At 37.2% G+C, this 25,318-nt stretch overlaps 1 protein-coding gene across 3 annotated transcripts in view; it reads left to right on the forward strand.

The window, feature by feature from the left end:
* The first annotated feature begins 4,886 nt into the window (after nucleotides 1-4,886).
* Nucleotides 4,887-25,318, forward strand: part of RAD21 (RAD21 cohesin complex component) — a 28,662-nt gene continuing 8,230 nt past the window's right edge. Inside the window, exons 1-9 of one of the 3 annotated variants that reach the window (XM_045896008.2) lie at nucleotides 4,887-5,094; nucleotides 12,172-12,346; nucleotides 16,960-17,089; nucleotides 19,348-19,447; nucleotides 21,154-21,260; nucleotides 22,139-22,345; nucleotides 22,814-22,939; nucleotides 23,269-23,391; nucleotides 25,090-25,313. In XM_045896008.2, the coding sequence (XP_045751964.1) occupies nucleotides 12,203-12,346; nucleotides 16,960-17,089; nucleotides 19,348-19,447; nucleotides 21,154-21,260; nucleotides 22,139-22,345; nucleotides 22,814-22,939; nucleotides 23,269-23,391; nucleotides 25,090-25,313 (1,161 nt within the window). In that variant the 5' untranslated portion in view covers nucleotides 4,887-5,094; nucleotides 12,172-12,202. The other 2 variants (XM_064587984.1, XM_045896009.3) reach the window with 2 other exon arrangements.

Consider the following 25,318-nt stretch of genomic DNA (forward strand, 5'->3'; position numbering starts at 1 on the left):
GGCTAGGAAATGTAATGTTTTACCTGGGGCCATGTGCCATACTAAAGGAAAAGGGGAAAGTGTTGGGAAGCAACTCTCAGTTTTTGTCATGGAACTCAATAGAGATCTTTATTCTAAATCAATAGTGAAGGAGAAAATTATCAGATCCAACTACAATAATACTAGAATAGTAACTATTATTTGCTGGGTTTAAATAATGTGCCAAGCACTATGCTAGATGCTTTAGATCATCTTGGGTAATAAACATCACGGCCATAATATAATTAGCCTGATTTTACAGATGAGAAAACTGAGTCTCAGAGAAGTTGAGGAACTTGTTGAAGGTCACACAGCTACTGAATGGAAGAGCCATGATATAAACCCAGGTCTACCTAGTTCCAAAGTCTGTTCTGTAAAAAATCCTTATTCCTTGATGTGGTCCATGTACCAGCAGCCTCAGAATTACCTGGAAGCTTGCCAAAAAAAAAAAAAAAAAAAAGCAAGCAAACAAAACAAAGAATTTTGGACCCCACCCCAAACTGCCAAATGCAAATCAGCGATTTCACAAGTTCCCAAGTTATAAGTCTATTAAAGTTGGACAAGCATCACTCTCTGCCATTCTACCATGAATATATCAGACCTCACTGATAATAAAGTTTGCCTTTAGTCTTAGGAAAAGAATTTCAGTCTGTTATTTTTCAGTGTGAGTTTATATGATAATGTTAATTCCTCGCATAGGATTAGCAGATAGGGAAATGATTTCCAAATTACATGGAAATTACATTAGTTCAGGTATGATTCCTTTCCCTGGCACATTAACTTTTTGCCCCCATCATGTTAAAGCAAAGCACATTAACACAGCTGAGGCCATGGAGGACACAGGACTGTACATGATGCCCATTCACTTCGAGTCAGCTCTTGGCTCAGTTTAGCTACAAGCTGTGTCTCTGAAGTGCTAGTTTCCTTTATCTCTGTGCATTTTGCCCCCGTCTCATAACTCAGCAGCTTCTACCTTCCCTTACACCTCTTCCAACAAGCTACCTTCATCTTCTTTTTAGGAAAAGTACTATATTTACTGTATGACTTCTTTATTAATGATAATTTAACGTGTCTTTTTTAAGTTTGCAAGGATTTTTCATTAAGATGTTACCATTTTTGTCAGTTGTATAGGATTTAAGAGATCTACCCAACCATATTTTCTTCCAAATTGCCCTACTATTTTTAGTAAGCAGTTAGGCAGAATGAAAGGAACAAAGTATATCATGTTACAACAACGAAAATGCCTGCATCCTGCAATGGCTAGAGGAGTTCAGAGGAAACACTATCCATCTGCTTTTGAATAAACACTTAGTCTCAAAGGTGCAGCAGGATGCACAGAAGAGATGATGGGTTTGAAAACAGAAGAAAGGCATCGAAATAGTCACTGACAAAAGCTCCCAGCTTAAGAGTTAAAACTGCTCTTAGCACTGAAATACAGTTAGCATGATGAAATTTTCTGAGAAAAGTCTAAGTAATTAGCATAGACCCTGACCCAGCTTCTGCATCTGCAGCATTCCCTGGCTTCAACCTTAATCCTTGACAAACTCACAGTCCCACCTGGCCCACAGACCTGCAGATCCCTGGGCCTGCTCTGGCCCCTTGTGATTCTTCTTTACCTACCTGCCTGAGCAGACCTTTAGTATGCCTGGACAGAGATATTTGCAGCCCCTCTCCAGAGCACAATACTGACTCAAACCCACATGCCCAAAGCTGAGCATGTGGCTATGAATAGGATCTACCATTTCTGTGACTTACAAAACCCTCTCTCACACCCCATCACCAGTCATTTACTTAATATCTAAGCATATTAAGAATTGATATTTCAATGTTTTGTCCATCTGCTTCTTATATAACTTGTCTGATTATAAGATTTTTGACTAGGACTGTTGTCCTTAAAATGCATTTTATTTTTGATCAAAATATTACAGTCTCTTTTAGAGATAAAAAGGATATTGTTGATAAGAAGAGCCGGAATCTACAGTTGTCTTTTCAGTTACTTTCTGTCCATTTCTCTGCCCTAGCTCCAAATCTTAAAGAGGTTATTCACTCTTTCTGGATTTTCTTTAATCAGGTTTAGAGGTCTCATGCAACAAATATTTTACACTTTGATTGTTCTTTATTTAAAGAAGATTTCTTAAAATTCTGGTGCAGAATGTTCAATACTCACCCATTACTAACATTGAAATACTCCTGAAAATCTATCCATCTGCCTTATTTCTCTCCTAATGCAATGCATCCTACTTAATATATACATATATATATATATATAAAATTAATTGTTTTTTAAAATTTGGGAATTCAGAGGAACAAGTCTACAAAATTGTGTGTAAGTCTTAAGTAACTCTGCTACTATCAGTTGGTCGTCTTTTTCTGTAACAAGTTTTTTATTCCACATTGTCTCAGTTGTGTGTATATGCATGGGTGTGTGCATGTCATTGTGAAATAAGACAGAAAGAACACAGCTGCTTTCATAAACATACTCAGACAGTGATTGTCCCAAATCAGACAAGTAATCAACTAAGTAATCAGAAAAGAAAAGCCGACCATTTTCAACTAAAGGAAGAGTAAAGCTATAATTTAAATCAGTCCTGTCATGGTTTCAGTCAAACAAATTCACAATTATTAAAATTAACATATGCAGATTCATCAAATAAGTATTTCCAGGTAAAGGAGATGTTGACTGCAGCTAACTTCTGTAACAAGAAAAGTTAACTTGACATTTTAGTACAAGGAGATGAATGAATATGTTGATAGGATGGGACTTTGAGCCAGAACAGAACATATACCTTGTTCAAAAGAATCAAATCCAGCAGATGTAGGGGACTAGGGCTGTATGTGAAGAAACTATATAAAATCCATGAAAGGGAATGTGGGCTTGGGTGGAGATCTAATGGCTAAAAATAAAAATAGTTCCAGAGAAAAGAAGTGATAGTACCTTGGGAATTCAGTACTGGAGGGAGAGAGGGAAGGGGAGGAGGAAGGGGGGGGGAGAGAAAGCAAGAATGAGGGAGAAAAGGAGGGGAGGGGGGAGAGGGAGATAAATTTTCAAATTGGTCATAGAGCAAGTATAGTTAAGAGGGACATTTAGAATATCCAGGTATTTTTAATGTTCTTAAAAAGTTGGATATCTGATAAATATTTGCCCTACCTTGCTTGCTATTTCATTGCTCAGAAAGTAGAAGGAACAAGAATAATAGCCACAATTTACTGAGTAATTACTCAGTTCCAAGCATTATGTTGTGTGCTTTGTATATATGATCTCATTTAATTCTTTCAAAAATCATGAAAATTATTATCCCCATACAGGCAGTAATTGGTAAGGCCATCTTGTAAAGCCCTGAAATTTGGGGCGGGGAGGGGATCTATTTTATAGTAATAGTGTTACCCTAAATAATACAGAGGATCAGGGAAGACTCTCTTGAGGAAGCGACTGTGGAACTAAGATGTAAAAGATTAAGAACTAGACCAAGGGGAGGGTATGGAAATGAAAAATGCTGTTTTAAGCACAGGGAATAGCCAGTGAAAAAATCTTGAGGCAGAAGTGCTCATAGTGTACTTGATGATTTAAAAAGTGGAGTGACTGGAGCACTGTGAGAAAGCTGGGGAGCAGGCAGCAGAGGAAGCTAGAGCAGGAGGCAGGGCTACATCAAGTATTCTGGGTAATAGCCTGAAAACTATGGAAAAGTTTTTAGAAAGGGAGGGGAGTGATTAGACATGTGTTTTGCAAAGGTTCCTTAGACTGCATTGCAGGAAAGTGATTAATTGAAGGAAGACAAGAGTGGGAGTAGAGAGACCAGTTAAGGAGGCCACTGAGAGAATGGAGACTTGATGGTAGGATAGACAACGAACAAAAGAAAACAAAACTAACTTCATATAACCCTCCTCCCATCTGCTCTGTCTCAGTGTATGGCTCCCCAGTCCAGTCCATCTAATCCTTGCAATTAAGTCCCAAACCAGAGTTGCAAAGATGCCTAGCTATCACATCTTTGCAACTCCCTCTACCACAACCTCATAAAGAATCGGTTACCAATTCCTATTGGTTTTATTTCCTTTAAAAAAAACAAAAACAAAAACCCACAAAAGAACACAAATTCACACCCGGGCATTTACTCTAGTCCTCTCCAATATGCCTGGATAGTCTTTCTAAAATGAAGAAGCCTCCCTTAGTGTCCAGACACATGACTTTCTTTTTTCCCCCTCTATCCCTATCCTGTTCTCTACTGCCATGGGACTTTTGCACATCCTGTTCTCTCTTCTTGGGAACTCACATCCACATCCCAGCTCCACATCAATTCCTCAAGGAAGCCCTTCTCTTCCACACCAAACCTGCCCACTTTTCGGTCTCCTTGTACATTTGGCGTTTTATGTGGCACAAGTATTTCTAAAAATTCCTCCCTAGCTATACCGAAAGCTTCATGAAGGCAGGTACTCTCTCTTCCGTATTCATCATTATGCCCCAGATCCTAGCTATCGCAATATATGGTTCGGAGAAGACCATGTATAAATATAGGTTGACTCAATGAACCCCTAGATTTTATGGAGCTTAAGGGTTTTATGTTATCTTCGTCACCATGGAACCATTAAAATGAATTTTTTTTGTGCACAACAAAAAAAACTCAGATATTCATGCCACTGGCAAGCGCTGCGCGTGCGCTGTCTCCCTGGTCCGCAGCGCTTGAAGACCCTCTGGCAAGAGAATCACCTTTGCGCTTGCTCAGTTCGGGGCTGCACAACCAGAGGGCGGGGGGGGGGGGTCCAAAGAAAAGGAAATGGTCAATGCGCCTGCGTCGCTCCTTCTAGGGCTTAGGCTGGTTGCGCAGGCGCATAGGTACCATTTTTGACCGTAAACATCCTGCCGATTTGAACCGAGGATTTGGGCGGCAGGAAGAGCCGCGGCGTAACGGCAGCCATCTTGTTTGTTTGAGTGAATCGGAAAGGAGGCGGTGGCTGTGGCGGCGGCGGGAGCTGCTCCGAAGCTACACCTCACAGGGGCTCCCCCCCTTTCCCCGCCCCCTCCCCCGACCCTTTTCCCCTCCCCAGGCCACCCAACCCGCCCAGCTCCCGGCGGAGAGCAAGGTAAGATACTCGGCCAGCCCCTCTCATCCTCGGGCTTCCTCCGCCTACCCCTTCCCTGCCGTCTTGCAGTCTAGGAGCCGGACTCTGGGGGGGCGGGGGAAGCGAGGGAGAAGAGCCCTCGCCGCGCCCCGGGATGGTGGCCGTGCTGCCACCGTCCGAGCTCCGGAACGGCAGCGCCGCCCGCCCAGGCCTCTTCCCCCGGGCCCGCCCTCGGCCAGGACCCGCGCAGCCTGGGCCCGCATTATCGCTTGTTCGGTAACAAATGGTTCTGGTCCGTTCCGAGGCCGAAAAGCCGTTACTCCGCCGGTCCCTCGGGAGCCGCATCTCCCGGGGGAGGTGGAGGAAACCCTGGGCCGCGGAGCGAGAGGCAGAGGTTTGAACGAGCCCGCTCTGGGCACTGGGCCGCCTACTCCGGTAAAAATGGCTGTCTAGGAAGACGCGGGGCGGGAGGCGGCGGCGGGTCGGCGCCCGCGATGGCAGCTCGAAGGGGCAGCAGCCGTTCGCAGAGCTTGGGTTCGGGGGTCGGAGACGTGCGGGCCTTGCCCTTGCGGGCGCCGTGAACGCACATCACTGCGGCGGGCGCCTCTCCAGGGACTGCTGCTGCTCTCCCTCTCCTTTTTTAAACGAAAAATTTTGCGTTGGGAATATTACATACTGGACAGAGCAATAGAAAACCCGACCAAGGGAAGTTGCTTCTGATTCTAAGGAAATTAGCATAATTGGTCCCCCCCCGCCCCGCCCCGCCCCGAGTTTTCTAATGATTAGGGGTATTGAGTGTTTTGATACTGATGTAGAGACGCTTTGGGAAGGTGTGTGTTTCTGACAAATGCTTGACGTCTTTTTGCTCGCCGGGAAAGGCTTTGCGATTGATCTGCTGTGATAGAGTGGGGTGACGCTGTCTATTTGTGCTGCCATACCTAGCGGCCTTCTTCAAATTTGAAAGAAGGAAACACTGGAGGGTTTGTCTGCCCACCCTATGATTTGTAAGGCCGTCTTCAGCGTTCAAAAACGCGCTTGTGTTTTTCAGGCTTTCTGGTAAAGGCCTGTGTTTATCGGCTCTCTTTGCAAGCGAAAGTTAATATTTGCTCTTATAATGCCGTTTAGAATCACCACTGAAATCCAGAAAAAAATTCTTATTTTCATAAAAGGAATGCAAATGCCAGTGACCTGTGTGAGTCGGCAGAATTTTGGAGACGGGCTGGAGAAGCTTTCCTAAGTTGTAGAGTCATTGAATATCCTTTTTTTAATGTTGGAGGCATCTCATAATGATCTTTCAAAAGACACTGATGAGGACGTATACCATATCCCGTGATTAAATTATTTAACAGTTCGTAAATGGTTGAGGTGACAGCAGTGCATAACTAATGGACATAGTGCTTTTTATACAAAGTTAGACTTAACATTGGTAGAGTGTAAGCTAATTTACTTTTTTTGTTGTTTATAAAGACAACGCATTAGTACACTCTAGAATTAAGTTTTCCACTTAGAGTGGCATATGTTTAAAGTATTCTTAAAGTTGATTATTTCTTTCCTGATGAATTTTTATTTATTGGAACACATATTCTGAGAAATTTTATCTTTTACAGTTTTGTGCAGAAGGGAAATTTCTAATTTTTGAGAAATACAGTTTTGTGTTATTTGTTTAAATGTGATGTCAGGTTGTTAGGCATAATCATGTTGACCTGTATAGGCTTTGCTGTGAGATTTTCTTCAGAGTTACTGTTTATTTACATCTGCAGTGGGATTGTGTTGGTTTGCTGTTCTATTTCATTCTCATAATCCTGTTTGGTAAATATCCTCGTTTTATAGATGTGAAAGCTAAGACTCAAATGTTAAGTAACGTTTAACCCTTACTAACCAACTAACGAGGGAGCAGAATTTGAATCTAGGACCTTCTGATTGTAAATCTCTTGTTCAAAGAATGTTAGTACCAAAAGGGTGGGGAACTCTAGTGTGCAGGGTTGGAAATAGCTTCTATTGCTGAGACACTCCCCAACCCCCAAGAGATACATTCTTCCACGAGTTAGGTATAGATGTTGTCCAAGGTTAGTAAATCCCTGACTTTCAGTCTTCCAGGTGTTTATAGTTTATGAAAATGAACCACACAGACTAAGCAGCTTGACTTGCCAGTTAATGGCAAAGGAGCATTGTGTCTTGAATTCAATAGTACTTAGAGTACGTGATATTTGTGTATGTTCCAAGTTAAACAGTACAAAAAGGTTGGTCTCACTTTCCCAGCAGACCCACTTTCCAAAGGGTAACCAGTGTCATCAGTTTCATTTGTACACCACAGATATTTTATGCAAGTGCATTAAATATGTTATAGAGAGAGAGCCCTCCTTTTTTTTTAAATACATATATGTATATCGGTGTTTAAGGCCTCATGGAATTCTGTTATATGGGTGTATTAATTTGTTAAAAGATGCTAATTAGCAGCTAGGTAAGTTATTTCTAGTATTTTGCCGTTAAAAGTCATGCTGGCAGGGCAACGCAGTGTTGCGGTTAGAGGTGTGGGTTCTGAAATTCAAGTTTCCACTTGCATTAAATGCTAGTGACCTTTGGCACATTGTCCTCTCCTTTTCTCTGTTTTCCAGTCTGTAAAATGGGCCAGTACTTATACGACTGTCATGAAGATGGACACACAGAATTCTTAGATCTTAGTGAGATTTTTTAAGATTTTTTTGTTGTTACTAATATTTTACATCTCTATGTATATCTTTGGCATTATTACTGGAAGTGCAGTTTCTGGTTTAAAAGTACGAATGTTTGAGATTTTCATAAGATGTTGGCAAATTGCCCTTGAGAAGGTCATACCAATTTATACAACCATTGTCCTGCCCTATTTTCTAACAGATGAGTGAAATATCATAATTCATATTGTAAAAACATGAAATTACTTTTTAGGATATATTGAAAAAGTTTGCTGCTTTAGAAAAAAATGAGAAATCATGAAATTGCTAAACTATGGTATGGGACCAAATGCAGGCTTTATGCTAAGATCTTTTGCAAAGGGTTAACATAGATCTACAGAAATTCAAATCTACAGAGATTAATCAACTTTTTTTAAGATTGGTTAAGTATAGTAATACTAAGGAAAAAGATTGTTTAAAAGCAATGATTACACTTTCTCCTTATTTTGATATAAGCCAGTAGTTGATCCACCACTGTGCTTCAGGCTTCCTTTAGTTATTAGGGTGATTTCCTCTTGCTAATTGTTTCCCAGAGTAATTTTAGCACCACTCTGCTTTAGTTACCCCCATACCATGCCAAGAAAACATCTATTTAGGAATCTCTGCCTCCACATAGCTGGGATATTTTAGGCATGGTACTCTGACTAGGAGCTTAAGTCCTGGCCATGAGCTACTGACACCTGTTGAAAAGCGCCAGTAGTTTTAATTTCTAAAATCTCCAGAATTTTTTACGTGTGTCGATTATGAGATCACTTGGTGTATCTCAGTTCCTTATTCATTAAGCACGTATTTAGTAGTTGACATGCGGCAGGCAATATTCTAAGAGCTAAATATTAAGGAGATTTTTATTGGAACACAGCTATCTTCAGTGAAACTTGGGACTTCTTGTGTATGACAGTGATGGTATTTCTAAGAACACACTGACATACTGAATTTCTACAAAATCCTGTAGACTTTATAGTGCTGGGGATGCAGCTTAATTTTCACGCTAACAAACATTTAGGCTTAAAGTAAAAGCACTGCCTTGCAACATAGGTTCTTTGATTATGGGAAGCATATTTTGAACTATAAAATACTGCTGAGCAAGGCATAAGATACACTTGAAGTGTTATTATTTAATTCTTCTACCTTAGAGTGTTTGATCTGAATTCTTCCTAGTTTCGTATTCCTTAGTTCTTTTCTTAATTTCACATTTGAGAGAGAGAGTTCCCAACATTGGGCAATTGATGAAGCCTTTTTTTTTTTTCCCCTTTGGAGACAGTTTTCCTAGTGTAAATTAATGATCTCCTGGGAGCATCTGGTTCAGCAAATGAGAATTTCAGAACCCTATGCTATTAAGTGATGGAAAATGGAGAGGAGGCAAACCTAACTGAATTACTTTTGCACCTCCACACATTCAAACATTTTTGACAGGCGTGAAGTCTCTTGTCTGTGATATGTTTAATATATATTTTCTGTACATCACTGGAAAGAATGGGCACAGTTTTTAACTCAAAGTACAGTAAGCAAAATTCTCATTTTAAAATTTACAGTCTCTCTGTAAAAACATGAAAATAAGAGTTTACTTTGGATTTCTTTTTTTAAGCTAATTCAAAAAGGAATTTTTATTCCCACTAGCAGTGTATAAGAGATAAAGCTTCTGTATATCCTCACTGGACTTTGGTGTTGCCATTATTTTTTATTTTAGGTCTTATAATAGATGTGCAGTGATCTCTCATGGGTCTAAATGTGCATTTTCTTAATGACTGGTGATGGTGAGCATCATTTCTTGTTCTTATTTGACACTGGCATATCCTTTTCTGTGAAATTTCTTTTGTTCATTTTCTAATTAGATTTTTTTACTTGAGTTTTTAGAATTCTTTATTCTGGATCCAGGTCCCTGTCAGATATGTCATTTTCAAACTTTTTCCCCTGTTGTACCTTTACATTCTCAGCTCTTTCATAGAACAAAATTTCTTAATTTGATAAAGTTCAGTTCATTGGGTTTTTTTCCTTTATGGGACATGTTTTTGGTGTCCTTTCTAAAAACTCTTACTGGGGCGCCAGGGTGGCTCAGTCAGTTAAGCGTCTGCCTTCCGCTCATGTCATGATCCCAGGGGCCTACTCACTGGGGAGTCTGCTTCTCTCTCTCTCTCTCATTCTCTCTCTCAAAAAAATAAATACACGTATCAAGCTTTAGGTATACCAAAGGTTTTTCCCCTCTGGTTTTTTTCTAAAAATTTTAAACTTTTACATTTAAGTCTATGATTTATTTTGAATTACTTTTCATATAATGTGTGAGGTTTGGATCAGGGTTCTTTTTTTCCCCCGCCCGTGGTTGATGTCCAATCACCCAAGCATTATTTGTTTTAAAGACTATTCTTTCACCTTTGTCAAGTTTCATCTTTGTGAAAAATCAGGTGGACTTATTTATGTGGATTTCTGGGTTCCCTGCCCTGTTTCATTGATCTGTGTGTTTTTCTGTCTGCCAAACAATGTTGACTTTGTAGCTATGTAAATCTTGAAATTGGTTAGACAAATTCATCTCATTATATTCTTTTTTAAAAAATACAGTTTTAGCTATTCTCATTCCTTTGTCTTTCCATGTAAATTTTACAAAAATCTTACGAATGGCTATAAAGAAAACTCACTAGGATTTTGATAGGCGTTATGTTAAAGTTTCTTTTAAAACTAAACATACACTTATCATGCTGCCCAACAGTCATACGTCAGGACATGTGTCCCAGAGAAATGAAAACTCTGTTCACTGAAAGTCTATATACACAGATATTCATAGTAGCTTTATTTGAAACAGCCTTGAGCTGGAAACAACCAAATATCCTTCAATAGGTGATTGACAAAGCGAATAGTGGTATATCCATCTCATGGAATGCTACCCTGTGATAAAAAGGAGTATACTATTGATACATGCAATAACGTGGGTGGATCTCAAAGAGTGTTAGATGGCTGAATCCAAAAGGTCACATATTGTATGATTCCATTTATATAACATTCTCAAAATGACAAAATTAGAGATGAAGAACAGAGTGGTGGTTGCTGGGGCTTAAGAATGGTAGAGAGGAAGGAATGGATGTGAAATTTAAGAGGATAGGAGAGGGAGAGCTTTGTGTTGATGAATTAGTTTTGCATTTTATTCCCTCACAGTAGTGGTTACACAGATCTGCACATGCGATAAAATGGCATAGAATTATACATACACATTGTACCAGTGTCACTGTCCTGGTTTTGATACTGTATGTAAGGTGTCACCATTGGGGGAAACTGGTTAAAGGGTAAGTGGGACCTCTCTGTACTATTTCTGGGACTCCTGTGAATCTATAATTATTTCAAGATCAAAAATGTTTTAAAAATGTTTAAGTACTTTTCATGTGCTACGGGTGTGCTTGAATTTATTTCTGTAAAAACATGACATATCTTCTAGTCCTAGGCATTTTAGAAAAAAATTCATCTGGCAAAATAGATTTTTTTAATCTGTGAAAGAGGGAAAGTAAATAATATAAGGGAACTATCAACACAGGAAATATAGGAAACATGCACAGTTAATGTGCTCTGCAAGCTGGAGTTTTTAAGCTGCTTTTTTTTTTCTTACGTATTTATACATAGCTTGCTGAAAGAAAAATAAAATGTGAATAACGCTTATATTTCTAAGGCTGTTTCAGTCATAAGATAAATGTTACACTGTGTCATTATCCTGAAATAGTATTTAAATTATGGACAAGTGCTTTTCAAGTTCCTGAGTTGGGAAAACTATATATATAATACTTTTTAAGCCTCAGCTTTTCTAAACTACTTACCTGGAAAATGGGGCCAACCCACCTGCTTATCTTTATTTGGTACAATATGAAATGCTTATTATTACAGTGCTTGTCATGAGATAGCAGTTATTGTATAAAGCATCTAGCTGAGTATCAATTGTTAATGGGGTTCTGAAAAATGGAAATTTACACATTAATTAATATCTGTGCCTGAGTGTTTTTCTTCTTGGACATACTTTTCTTGCCATGAAGAATATATTATCTAGCGTTTGGCCAGAGTCAGACTCCACAGTCAGTAATCAGGATAGGAATGGAATGAACAAGAGTTTTCTGGTGACAATTTTTACCAAAAAAACAAAACAAAACCCTGGCACTTTTATTTGGACTATGAAAGTGATTTGGCTCTTTTGTCCCTTTTCCCTTCCGCTCTTAATATTTTGAGGTTTTTTTCTTGCCCTCTCAAAACTAAGCAATAGGTGGTTGTTTTTTTAATGTGTATTGTACTTTACTCAAACCTTTCATAGTTCTCATATTTAAAAGAATTGGAAACTTTTATTTTCAGATTTTTTTATATGTCTTGATAAATCCTTGTTTTCATATGGTATTTATATTAACTTTTTTTTCCCTTTCAGGTTTCCTCCTGTTTCATAATCAGCCGGAACAATGTTCTACGCACACTTTGTCCTCAGTAAGAGAGGGCCTCTGGCCAAAATTTGGCTAGCGGCCCATTGGGATAAGAAGCTAACCAAAGCCCATGTGTTTGAGTGTAATTTAGAGAGCAGTGTAGAGAGTATCATCTCACCAAAGGTATGTTTGATGTTGATATTTTTATTCACTTTATTGATTATTGATATGTAAAATAGAATTCTGTAAAACAGCTTTTTAGGTTGACATCTGTGTATACTGGAGGCAAAGAAAAATTTACAGATTATCCATAGTTCCAGTTTGATATGCTATTCCCTTTAAAAATTCTGTAAGTGCACAGATACTTTCATTTGCCAGTTTTCATGGTAGATAAGTATGAGGTCAAGCATTTTATATATGAGGTCAAATATTTTATATTTTGTCTTCCTAGATGTATTTGTACTTAAAATTGTATGTAAGTGTTTCTGATTTGGGAATTTAGAAAATATTCAAAAAAAGGATCCATTAATTGGAAAAGGTTGTAGTGATCAGATCTAATTATCTTACCCACCTAGAAAATAGCATCCATAACGCTTGTTCCTCCTTACCTCCACAGGCCTATTTGCTATTTCTCGAAAATACCCAGCTTTTTGCTGTTTCCTTGAAGATATCCAGCTTTTTCCCGCCTCAAAACTTTTATAGTTGCTGTGCTCTTCTCCTGAATATTTAATTACTATCTGTCTCCCACTAGAATGGAAGCCTCATGAAAGTCCTTACCTTATCTGCCTTGTTTACTGCTCTATGCCTAGAAGAGCTTTTATTGACATCTTCTGAAACTGTTCTGAAGCAGTGGTTTTCACCCTTGAATTTTATAGTGTAACTGGAAGTAATCCAGGGTTTTTGTGTTACCAAGAAAGGACTTTAGAACACACAGACACAATTACATCTATATTACATCTGTTAACATCATGAGCACTTCATTGAAAAACAGATACATTGACTTCGAAAATATGTATATATATGATGTGTTTTAAAGGTTCCTGGACTTTGTATTAACACATACATGCACCCATTGTCCTAGATTACAGCTGTCTGGACCAGCATTGGGAGCTACTCTTAGAATTGGCAGTTTGGATGCTGCTGGCTGCCATAGGGTGTTAAAAAGAGTAATCCTTTATTGCTGAAAGAGCAAGGGGGTCTCAAAGGAATAAAGCTGGGATCTAGAAGAGACTTGTTCAGAAAAGTCATGTGGGACAGGATATGTTTTAGGTGAAAAAGTGAAAGTTTGTGATTAGAGTTAAGTTATAAAATTTCCATCTGTCTATGGAATTTTGGCTGGTTTTAGAGTTACAGTTGGTGGAATTTATTGCTATTAAGGATATTTCTATCATGTTCTTTCTAAGACAATATTAAAATAAAAACTTTACAAACAGGGAAATAGGTGATCTCTGGTCCTACCACCTAGAGAATAGTGTTTTGGTATGCCTTCTAAAACGTGTATATATTTTTTACACATAATTTTTCTCCTTATCATATGTGTATACAACTGCATTATATGTTTTATAACCAGTCTACATTCAGGAAAAGCTCTGTTCATAGCTTTATCATCATTTTTAGTGTTGCATTATACAGTGTCATAGTCTCTTATCCACAGAATTTAAATACAAAAAACGGGAACAGACTTGACAGAAATTGAAGTGAGGTCCCTTGTGTATTCATATATTCACTATAGAATCACTAAGGTGAATGATTATTAGAAACTGCTCTTAAATAGATGCTGCTGGGAATGTCTTAATATATATCATAAAGATATCTTAATATATATCATAAAGATAATGCAGTTATCTCTTACGCTCTGAATTCCAAAACACATTTGGCCCCTAGGATTTAAGCTAAAGGATTATGAACCTGTAATTCATTCTTTTGATTGTACATGATTTATTTTACCGGTCTCTTTTTTGAATAATCTATATTTGTTCCTGATTTTTTGAATTTTAATTCCTCTGGCCCTGTACAGTGTATTAAAATATACAAAGATTTCTCTGGGTAGTAGGACTACAGGTTTATTTTCCTCTTTTTAAAAAATAACCAGTTGAATAAACATTGCTTGCAAAATATTTTGTTCACATCTCTTTTTTGATTTAATTTTTATGTGAAGTTAGAATATATCAAAACCAGTATTGCATAGAGAAGCTTCATGTTCAGTGATCTTTTGTTCACATCTGTAAGTTTTTCCTTAATGTTGATGTTTAGGAATAGAATTGATGGGCCAGGTGATACACTTAAAGATTTCTGATATGGATTCATAGTTTGCTCTATAGGGAGATAGTACCAGTTTGCACTGCTGGTCAGACTGTATGAAAATATAATGTTTTCTACTTTTTATAGGTATGCTTACTGAGGTAAGTGAATGGAAAAAGAAGTTGAGCTGCTTTCTTGAAATTAATGTGTGACTAATCTTTAAGACCTATAAACAAATATTGAGGGTGATTTGGCTTAAAAGGATAACAAATTTTTTCATAGTATGTGCAGAGTACTTTGTACCCTGTTAGGGAGGCTACGAAAGAGTACAAGACAATCTGATAATATGAAGGTATCTGCGAATAGCCACAAAGCAAGGCACATGGTTCAGGAATAACGTAAAAAACTGGACTGTGTGCGAGAGAAAGAATAACTTATTTTAAAAAACATTTCTATGTGGGTTATTTGATTGATCTTGTTTTATTTTGGTAGAATATAAAGGTATTTCCAGAGTGAACTGACCTGAAAATTTCTAATGTTTGCTCTTGGTGTGCAGTTCTTGTTACGGGTGAACGTTGGTTTAGTTGTTTCGAACAAGTGTCAGACATATAGCTCAGTTGCAGCTGTGTTGCCTTCTGCCCCTCTTACCCCCACCCCTCCGTTGGAACAGCCAGTGGTAACCTCTATAGAGCTTTCTCTGGATATATAGCCTGTTTTCCTTATTACATCTACATGAGCTAGCTCAACAAAAATGGCATACTTCATTTTACCTACTCCTATGTTAAACTCTGAACCAAACTAATATACAAAGAAAGTTTTTGCCCAAACACCACCTTTTTTCAAAGTTGCTGATCCTTTACAAGATAATGGCACGCAGAGGGTTTTAAACCCTTCCTCCTTTCTTAAGGTGCAGTCAGTATTTTAAATTTCCTAAGACCACATCATAAAAGTAGATTGATTCTCTTTTTCCATTAATTGCAATGTTTTAATTGGGTATTAGTTTTCATAGGAAGGATTTTTCATATGATAAGTCCTAGATTTGATCATAAATTTATAATTTTAGATACCTAAGAATTTATATAGCAGTAAATTTCATAATTTATGCTGTAAGTCATGTGAATTTGCCATAAATGTAGAGCCTAAGAGTCATTACAAATAGAATCCTAGGCTGCTGTGGACAATACACCTATAACTTAAAAATACAGTGTTTCATTTTATAAGTAACATAATGTATCAGTCATAACTTAATTCCAAATGTATTTGGTTGTAAATGATTAACAATGATTAACAACTCTTTACTTTAGAATATGAGGACTTTTATGGTCTGATTTGGAAAATAGTCTGGGAAAGTTTGAGTTCATGTTGTCTTGTTCTCAAAAAATTTTCCGTATTATAGCCAGAGGAATTTTGAATCATTCTATTTAGATTGGGTGTTTTCTTTCTTTTCCCAACTACTACATCTTGTCCCACACAGTGGATCCCACATAAATGTTGATTGAGATCTACCTTGAAAAAAGCAGGAGTATATTTTCTTGTGAAAAAAGATGGGTTACCACTACCATTTATTGTTAGTTTGCCTTCCAGTCTACTGATAAAACTCAGTGAAAAATGGCCTAAACAATAAGGAAGTTAACAGTCTTACTTAACTAGGAGTTTAGAAATAGGAAGATTTAGGATTAGTTGAGCAGTTCAATGATGTCATTCATCTAAGGACTCACCAATTTTTTTTCTTTTTAAAGATTTATTTATTTTTAGAGGGGGGTGGGGCAGAGGAAGAGGGAGAGAGGGGTCCCAAGCAGACTCCTCACTGAGCATGGAGCCCCATGCAGGCCTCAATCCCATGACCCTGAGATCATGACCTGAGCGGAAACCAAGAGTCGGATGCCCAACTGGCTGAGCCACCCAGGGGCTCCAGGACTCACAAGTCTTATGTTGGTTTCTTGTCCTTATACTTATGGCCTCGTGACTACAAGCAGATCCAAACCCCACCTGCTCACAACACAGGAGGGGAGAAGAAAGAGGCAGGCGTTCTTCTTTTATTGGGAAAATCTTTCTCAGAAACTGACCTACTTCACTCTTCTTTCTTGTTGGTTAAATTGGGTTTTGTGCCCACTCACGAAGCATTAGCAAAGAAGAATGAGTCAGTTCTTCAAGGCTGAGGACATTGACTTCCCAAACAAAATCAGAGTTCAGTTAGCCAGCAAGGACCAACAGCTCTGGATTGGCAACCAGAAGTGCTCCATATTCCTTAATGTCCTTATTGACAGCAGTCTATGGAGTGCCTTACCCTACCTGCTTCATAGCTACCTTCAAATATGTGTTAACTGATGAATTACTATCAGTCTATTCTTTGTGGATACTCAGGATTTACAGGTAAAGGCATAAATAAAATATAAGTGATTATAAGGAAACTTCAGATAAATGATCAAGAGTATAAAGAGGTAAAGTAAAAGCTGCCTATAATTGCACAGAATACAAGCTTTTGAAGTATGATTACCTCTAAAACCAAAAAATTAACTTTATAAATTAGGTTAATATTAATGTTTTACTCTTAGGTGAAGATGGCACTCCGAACATCAGGACATCTCTTACTGGGAGTAGTTCGAATCTATCATAGAAAAGCCAAATACCTGCTTGCAGACTGTAATGAAGCATTCATTAAGATAAAGATGGCTTTTCGGCCAGGTATTGCTTTTTCTTTTTCTTTTAAACCTTGGAGTTTATGTAGTGTGAAAAACTGCAAAAGATACATTCTAGATCCGTTCATTTTAATTGTAGTACAAGGAACCCTTCAAAAATAGGGCAAGATTTGGAGAGACATGGTTCAAGGGGAGAAACCCACATTATGCATTTGGAGTTATGACAATCATTCCTTTTTTTTAATCCCTTTTCATCAGCTTTTGTAGAACTGAGAGTTGAAATGTTGAAAACTGTTACATGATTTTTTTAAAATGTGTAGCTCAGAAAAAAAAAATCTAAGGATTTAAAATTTTTTTCTGAATAATTTAACATATTAAAATTCACTTTTAACTTGAGACTCTTATTAAATGTTCTCTATAGTTTTTTGTTGTTTTATCTTAGGTAATGATTGATTCTAAAGCTGGGCTCTAGGAACCAAATTTCCATAGATAATAACTACGGTATTTATCTGAATTCATGTTATCACTTTGTAATTTTTTAGAGCACTGATGATACTTTATTGTAATTAAAATAATCAGTGTATAGGAAAGATGCCTTATACAGTAGTTTCTGCTGAATTATATTTTAGTACTTTATTTTAATATATGAACAGTGAAATTTTTGAGATCTAAGATTTTATTTAAAAGATGTTTATACATATGGCTAACAGACACATGAAAAGGTGGTCAGTATCACTCATCAGGGAAATACGAATCAAAACTACAATGAGGTATCACTTCACACCTGTCAGAATGGCTAAAATTAACACAGGAAACAACAGATGTTGGCAAGGATGTGGAGAAAGGGGAACCCTCTTATACTGTTGGTGGGAATGCAAACTGGTTGCAGCCACTCTGGAGAAGAGTATGGAGGTTCCTCAAAAAATTAAAAATAGAACTGCCTATGATCCAGCAAGCGCACTACTAGGAATTTACCCAAAGGATACAAAAACATTAATTCAGAGGGGTACATGCACCCCAATGTTTATAGCAGCATTATCTATAATAGCCAAATTATGGAAAGAGCCCAAATGTACATTGATGAATGGATAAAGAAGATGGGGGGGGGGTGTTTGTGTGTGTGTGTATACACACAATGAAGTATTATTATTCAGCCATCAAAAAATGAAATCTTGCCATTTGCAGTGACATGGATGGAGCTAGAGTGTTAGCTAGCTTATGCTAAGCAAAATAAGTCAGAGGCAAATACCACATGATGTCATTCATACATGGAATCTTAGAAAGGAAACAGATGAACAGAGGGGAAAGGGAAAAAAAAAAGGGAGGCAAACCATAAGACTCTTAACTATAGAGAACAAACTGAGGTTTGCTGGATGGGAGGTGGGGGCGGGGGGGTAGGCTAAGTGGGTGATGGGTATTAAAGTGGGCACTTGTTAGATATAAGTGTTATATGTAAGTGATGAATCACTAAATTCTACTCCTAAAACTAATATTACTATTAACTAACAGGAATTTAAATAAAAACTTAAAACAAAAACCAAAGATGTTTAGGCAGAGGCTGTGATACTTGAATGATTTCTAACATGTGGATACTAATTGCATTTTGCTTAAATAGCCATGCTTTTTGTTTATTTTTCTTTTAAAGCAATGAATTTTTAGTATAGACAACTTGAAGACTATAGAGAAATAATTAAAACAGTATAATCCCACTTACCCTAAAATAACTAACTCCTCTTTCAACATTTAGGGTGCTCCTTTGCCGTTGTTTCTCTTACAAATTTCATGTTTATTGAGAAAACTCTTACTAATATTTATTTGTTGATATGTCCTTTTATTTTTTTTTAATTTTTTTTGAAGATTTTATTTATTTATATGAGACAGAGAGAATGAGAGAGAGAGAGAGAGAGAGAGAGAGCACATGAGAGAGGGGAGGGTCAGAGGGAGAAGCAGGCTCCCTGCCGAGCAGGGAGCCCGATGCGGGACTTGATCCAGGGACTCCAGGATCATGACCTGAGCCGAAGGCAGTCGCTTAACCAACTGAGCCACCCAGGCACCCCGATATGTCCTTTTAAAGACCATCACCTTAATGCATAGGTAGTGCTTTGACTTTGTTTTTGGAAAGCAAATAGTTTGGCTTATGATGATAGAAAAACAAAAGTACTTGTACTTCCGTGGTACTTTGCATATATTATCAATCTTTCTAGACTATAACCCTGAGAAATTATACTGACTTTACCTTCCTTTGGTCTCTAGATAATCTGTGGTATAACCGTTAGGCCTTCAAGCTTACCATTTCTTTTCCAGGTGTTGTTGACCTGCCTGAGGAAAATCGAGAAGCTGCTTACAATGCTATTACCTTACCTGAAGAATTTCATGACTTTGATCAGCCACTGCCTGACTTAGAGTATGTCCCTCTTTTAATTGTTGACTTGGTCTACAAATAACGTTACTGGCACCAAACATATAGTTTTCCTTGGAATATTTTGTCATCAAGTTAATGTGAGGTTAAAATGCATATACTTTCAATTAGGATAGTGTATAAATGTGGAACATATAACTGAGAAATGTTTCTTCTATAAGAAAGTTGTATAGATCCAACTTTAACAAAGCTAAGATAGGAGAATTCTGATGTGATTAGGCAAAGCTTGTGTAAACTAAACGGTTTTCCAGGTGTATGCTTTACATAATGGTATCAGTGAACAAGGAACTATTGCTTCATGATTTTTCTTTGGAGGTATATATTAAAGTCATCTGCTGGTTATCATCTTTGCCACGCTATACTCAGCCACAATTTGTTTTTGTTTTTTTTGTGTTTTAATAAACATATGAGATAACTCTTTAAAGAGCAAGAAAGGGTCATTGTCCTAACACACATTTAAGAAGGGAAAGTTGTACAGAGATGGATGGCTATAGCAGAATACTATAGTATGTTTCCCTTTTCTCAAGTCTTCAAAATTCAGCTGTCTTTACCGTGACAGGGAATGTGCCTGTAACTTCCTGGGTGATTTAGTGGCACAACTGACAACCAAGAAACCCTCTACACCAAGCCCCATTTTTTGAGACAAACTTCTCTGCGTCTTAAAATGATCTATGACTCCTATTTATCATTTATTTTGATATATGTGTGTGTGTGTTAATGTAGATGCTATCTAGCTGCTTTCCTTTATTTTTTCCTCTTCTAATGTATTTTTAAAAAGTATTCATCATGGAAATTTAACCGCTAAAAAGTAGAAGGATTAGTATTAGGAACCCCATGTACTGATCAACCGGTTTAATTATGAATACGTTGCCAGTTTTATTTCATATGTATTTCCTCGACTCACCTTCCAACCCCCACTGGATTATTATAAAGAACAGATCTCTTACTTCCTCTGTAAATACTTAGTATCTCTTTTGAGGTAAGGAATTTTTTAAATCTATCCATAATAACATCCCACGTTTAAAATAAGTTATAATAATTCCTTAATGCAATATTCAATCAGCATTCAAATGTCCCCAGTTGACACATAGGCCTTTTTTTCTTCAGTTTGTTTAAGTTAGGGTCTCTACAGATTCTCCAGACTGCATTTGGTTGATAGGTCTCAGAAGCCTTTCATGCTTTTACTTGCCATTTGTTTCCTGAATAAACCTGGTCATTTGTTTTGAAGTATTCACATTCTGAATTTGGCCAATGATAATTCTGCGTTGTTGCTTAATATTACATGTCTTTTATTTAATATTTTTAAATGATATGAGAGATTAATTTGTTAGAGGAAGAAACAGTCTCAGAAAAGCTGGGTAACTTCAGAGTTCATACCACGACCCTGATGAAAACCCATACCTCCCTAGACTGTTCATTTTCAAGTTTTTCCTCTGTATATTACCTAGCTAGTGATTCCAGCATATTCTGTTTTGCTTGCTGGTCATTGATGGTTTTTAAATCTAAATACAAACTAAATTCCAAATCATTGTTCAGATTCTTAAATTGTATTTAGTGTCAAATATTAAGTCTTAAAAACCATGGTGACTTTTGTATGTATCTTTTTTCCTTGTAGAGAGAATTAGGATTTTTTTTTCCTTATACACTGCAGTGAGACTTGAGACTAAAATGTATTTGAAATTCTTTTAAAGTGACATCGATGTGGCCCAGCAGTTCAGCCTGAACCAGAGTAGAGTGGAAGAAATAACCATGAGAGAAGAAGTTGGGAACATCAGTATTCTACAAGAAAATGATTTTGGTAATAGAGAAACAAATCGCTAGCCACTAGCAAATAATGTTAGAATTATGTTGCAGCACAACTAGCAAGTTGAAAAAGAAAACCCAGACATGTTACATTCATGATGACAGAAGGACAAAATTTCATCTCCTGCTTTTTCATCAAGAAAAGAATTTTCCTTCCTACAGTATATTAAGCATCAATCATTTCCGTTTATGCATCAAACTTGAGTTCATTCTTTGCCTATTCCTGCTTCCCGTACAGTGATAGAACCTATATATGAATCTGTGTGAAAAGTCCCAATACTGAAGTAATGCACATTTTTTAAACTAATCACTTGGGAATAATTTAATTATGTACCTATTATTTTTGTGTGTGTGTGTGTGTGAGAGAGTGAGCTAGCATGAGGTGGGGCCGGTTTGGGGGCGGTGCAGAGGGAGAGGGAGAAGCAGAATCCCTGTTGATAACACAGGGCCAATCCCAGGACTGGGATCACGACCTGAGCCAAAGGCAGATGCTTAACCAACTGAGCCACCCAGGCACCCCATCTACTATTCTTGAATAGTGTTTAAAGCAGCTAGCCAAATTCTTTTCTTGATGAAAACATAACAAAGTTTAAGTCTGAATGTTTATGCAACCTAACCTATAGACATATTTAAATTTACTTAACATATTTAGGATAACCTAAATTTGGGTCCTATGTTTGAGTGTGCTAGTCATACTCAGAATCAGTTTATGAAATATAGATGCTATAGGTTTAAAGTTGAAACTGGATGTTTTAATACTCAAAGGTTAATAAGGTTTCAGTTAGCAAATGTGACATTCCAATTGTAATCATTAGCTGTTTTCTTTTATAACAGTGATGTTTGTAACTTTTTTCAACTAATAAATTTGTTCAGGTGACTTTGGAATGGATGATCGTGAGATCATGAGAGAAGGAAGTGCTTTTGAGGATGATGACATGTTAGTGAGCACTAGCGCTTCTAACCTCCTGTTAGAGCCTGAACAGAGCACCAGCAATCTGAATGAGAAAATTAATCATTTAGAATATGAAGACCAATATAAAGATGACAATTTTGGAGAAGGAAATGATGGTGGTATATTAGGTAGGTGACAAGAAGGTGGTTATTCTAACATTTCTTTGTTCATTTGCAGTGTTTTAAAGCAGTCGCTAATTCTGGGTCATAAGCAACTCGTTAGGTAGACATGTGTGGATTGTGACTAGTTGATTTCATTCAGGGTCGCAAACTATAGCCTAAAAATGTTATAACAATACCTGATTTTGTTAAAGGTGCTTGTCTCAGAGTTTTAAGTTTTTACTAGTTCTTAAACTGCTCTATTTGTGTTTGATATCTTAATAGTAAATGTTTTAAATGGAGATGTGAACTGGAAAATGGAATTTTTTCTCTATACCGTTACACTTTTTTGTATGCTACCTTGAAGAGAAACAGATGCAAGTCGGGTACAGATTTTTAAATTTGGTTCATTTTAATGTAATTTTATTTTCCCAATGATTGGCAATTCTTTTAGCATTTCTTTTTCAAGTTGTAACTAAATTATGTTCCCTATTTCAGATGACAAACTTATAAGTAATAATGATGGTGGTATCTTTGATGATCCCCCGGCCCTGTCAGAGGCAGGTGTGATGTTGCCAGAACAGCCTGCACATGATGATATGGACGAAGATGAGAACGTATCAAGTAAGCATTTCCTGCTCGGTGTCATGGGCGTGGCTGTATGCAGCTAAAAAGGTATTTGATGTCGAAGACCACAAACTAAAAGTTCCAGCTTTTAATGAATTATAAATCTCCTTAAAAACAGTGCTTATTGTTCTGATTCTCTTACGTGATTAACCCTGCACCCCTCCCCTTTTTTAGCCGCCCCTCTGGAGGGCCTCCTTCATAACTGGAAGTGTTTGGTATTGGTACCAGTGGGTTTCTTTCAATTCTCAAAGGGATTTTTTTTCCCCCATTTGTAGGAGATGTATTAAATACCCATGCCTTTTATGACCAAATTTCTGTTTTTATAGTGGGAGGGCCTGATAGTCCTGATTCAGTGGATCCTGTTGAACCAATGCCAACTATGACTGATCAGACAACACTTGTTCCAAATGAAGAAGAAGCCTTTGCTTTGGAACCTATTGATATCACTGGTGAGCAAACAGACTTTTTGACTTACAAAATTCAGAACATAAGGTCTTAATTCTGGCTCTTCTTCTCTATTCTGTTACTCTTGTTTTAGATAAATAGCTAAGCTTCTTTCTTCTTTGTCAGTCTTGTATTATAGAATCTTCAGTTATAATCTAAGTATCTTAGAGAATACCTGTAGAAGTTGCTCTGAAATATAAAAGTATAGAACTGAGTTTTTTGCTAACCTGTATCTTAGTCTTTCGGGGTTCCCAAAATGATAACAAGTCACATGTATAACAATTAGAAAACATTGCAAAGCATTTTACAGTGAAGTACAGATTGTTTCAAAGTTCTAGATTTTGTATAATAGTTGGGCTACAATCTGGGAAAGCCTAAGAATTTTTTTTTTTAAACTGGAAATGTGATAGATTCTAAAATCAGTGTTGTATTTGTTTTAGACATAGCAAAACATATTGGGGGTGCTGCTTCTCAGTAAAAGCAAGTTAAGATATGTAATTTGGATGTGAAACTAAAATTTCTAGATGGTTTATGGGTATACTTGCATTTCAGTTACACTTGAAATCAGAGTGTAATTCAATATATAGGTATTACTTTTAAGTAGAACAAGAGTAACTTACTTAGGTTTTCTCCTAGAATTTGATCACCAAAAATTGTGACTTGGGCTTCTCACTTACAAAGAGTGTTTGCTAGGCACCTACTCTGTTTAGAAACTAAAAATGTAACAATGAACAAGTCTTTATCCTCCTGGAACTTAAGTACTAATTAGTGGATCATGGGTAAGTAAAATATGTACTGTATTAATGCCAGATATTATAGAGAACTGTAAATGAGGCAGGATGGTGGATGCATTGCACTGTTTAAAATAGGATGACCAGGCTTTGCCGGCTGTTTTAATAACTTTTGACTTTCAAAGAGAAGGAAGGGAACTTAGTAGCTGGAGGATAGGGGTTGGACAGAGGCTGTCACTGAATAACATCTTTACCTAAAATTTTATGCAGAAAAATCTTTGGGCATGTAACATTTCTGACAGGATGAAATCTTGAACTTACTTGTATCTTAAGAAATTGAGATAATGCTACCTACTTTGCAATTTTAGTAAGGATTAGAAATAAATATACAATAAGTAACTAGGATGGAGTTCCAGGTCCATCTGACTGGGTGTGGACTTTTTTTTTTTCCATTTAATCAATCTGTACAACTGCCATATATGAATTTTAACTTTTCCACTAAAAATAGTAATTGCAGCCATTTACGGAGAACTTAAGTATTTTACAACTCCTAAAAGTGGTTGGCCATATTTGAAAAGAGGAAATAAAGAGATAAGCAAGATAAAGTTAACTTTTCTTAATGGTCACCCAGGTGTAATAGTCGTAAAACCCAGGACTTGAGCCTAATCTGAATCAAGGGTGAGATGTTTCATATTTACAGTACATGGGCAAAACATAATGGCTTTTACATTACTTTACTCATTTTTGCCCAAAGTCTGTATATATTCATTAATTCAGATTTTTATTGAGCACCTATTGCATGCCAGCCTCTATGTGGAACTGCAGAAACACATCTGTTAACACGGACTCTGCCGTCTTGAGGGTTTTCTACCAGGTATATAGAAAAGCAGGGCTTCAATGAGACCAAGTCTGGTAGCTCTGTTTCATGATGGCCTCACGGGAAAATGACCTTATTTTCTTCTATCATTCCAGTCAAAGAAACAAAAGCCAAGAGGAAGAGGAAGCTGATTGTTGACAGTGTCAAAGAGTTGGATAGTAAGACGATTCGAGCCCAACTTAGTGATTATTCTGATATTGTTACTACTTTGGATCTGGCACCACCCACCAAGAAATTGATGATGTGGAAAGAGACAGGGGGAGTGGAAAAACTCTTCTCCTTACCTGCTCAGCCTTTATGGAATAATAGACTACTGAAGGTAAT

Source organism: Mirounga angustirostris, unplaced genomic scaffold (assembly GCF_029215605.1).
Source record: "Mirounga angustirostris isolate CCGP_5_RB_7025 unplaced genomic scaffold, mMirAng1.0.hap1 SCAF_4, whole genome shotgun sequence".
In the NCBI taxonomy this organism is placed as follows: domain Eukaryota; kingdom Metazoa; phylum Chordata; class Mammalia; order Carnivora; family Phocidae; genus Mirounga; species Mirounga angustirostris.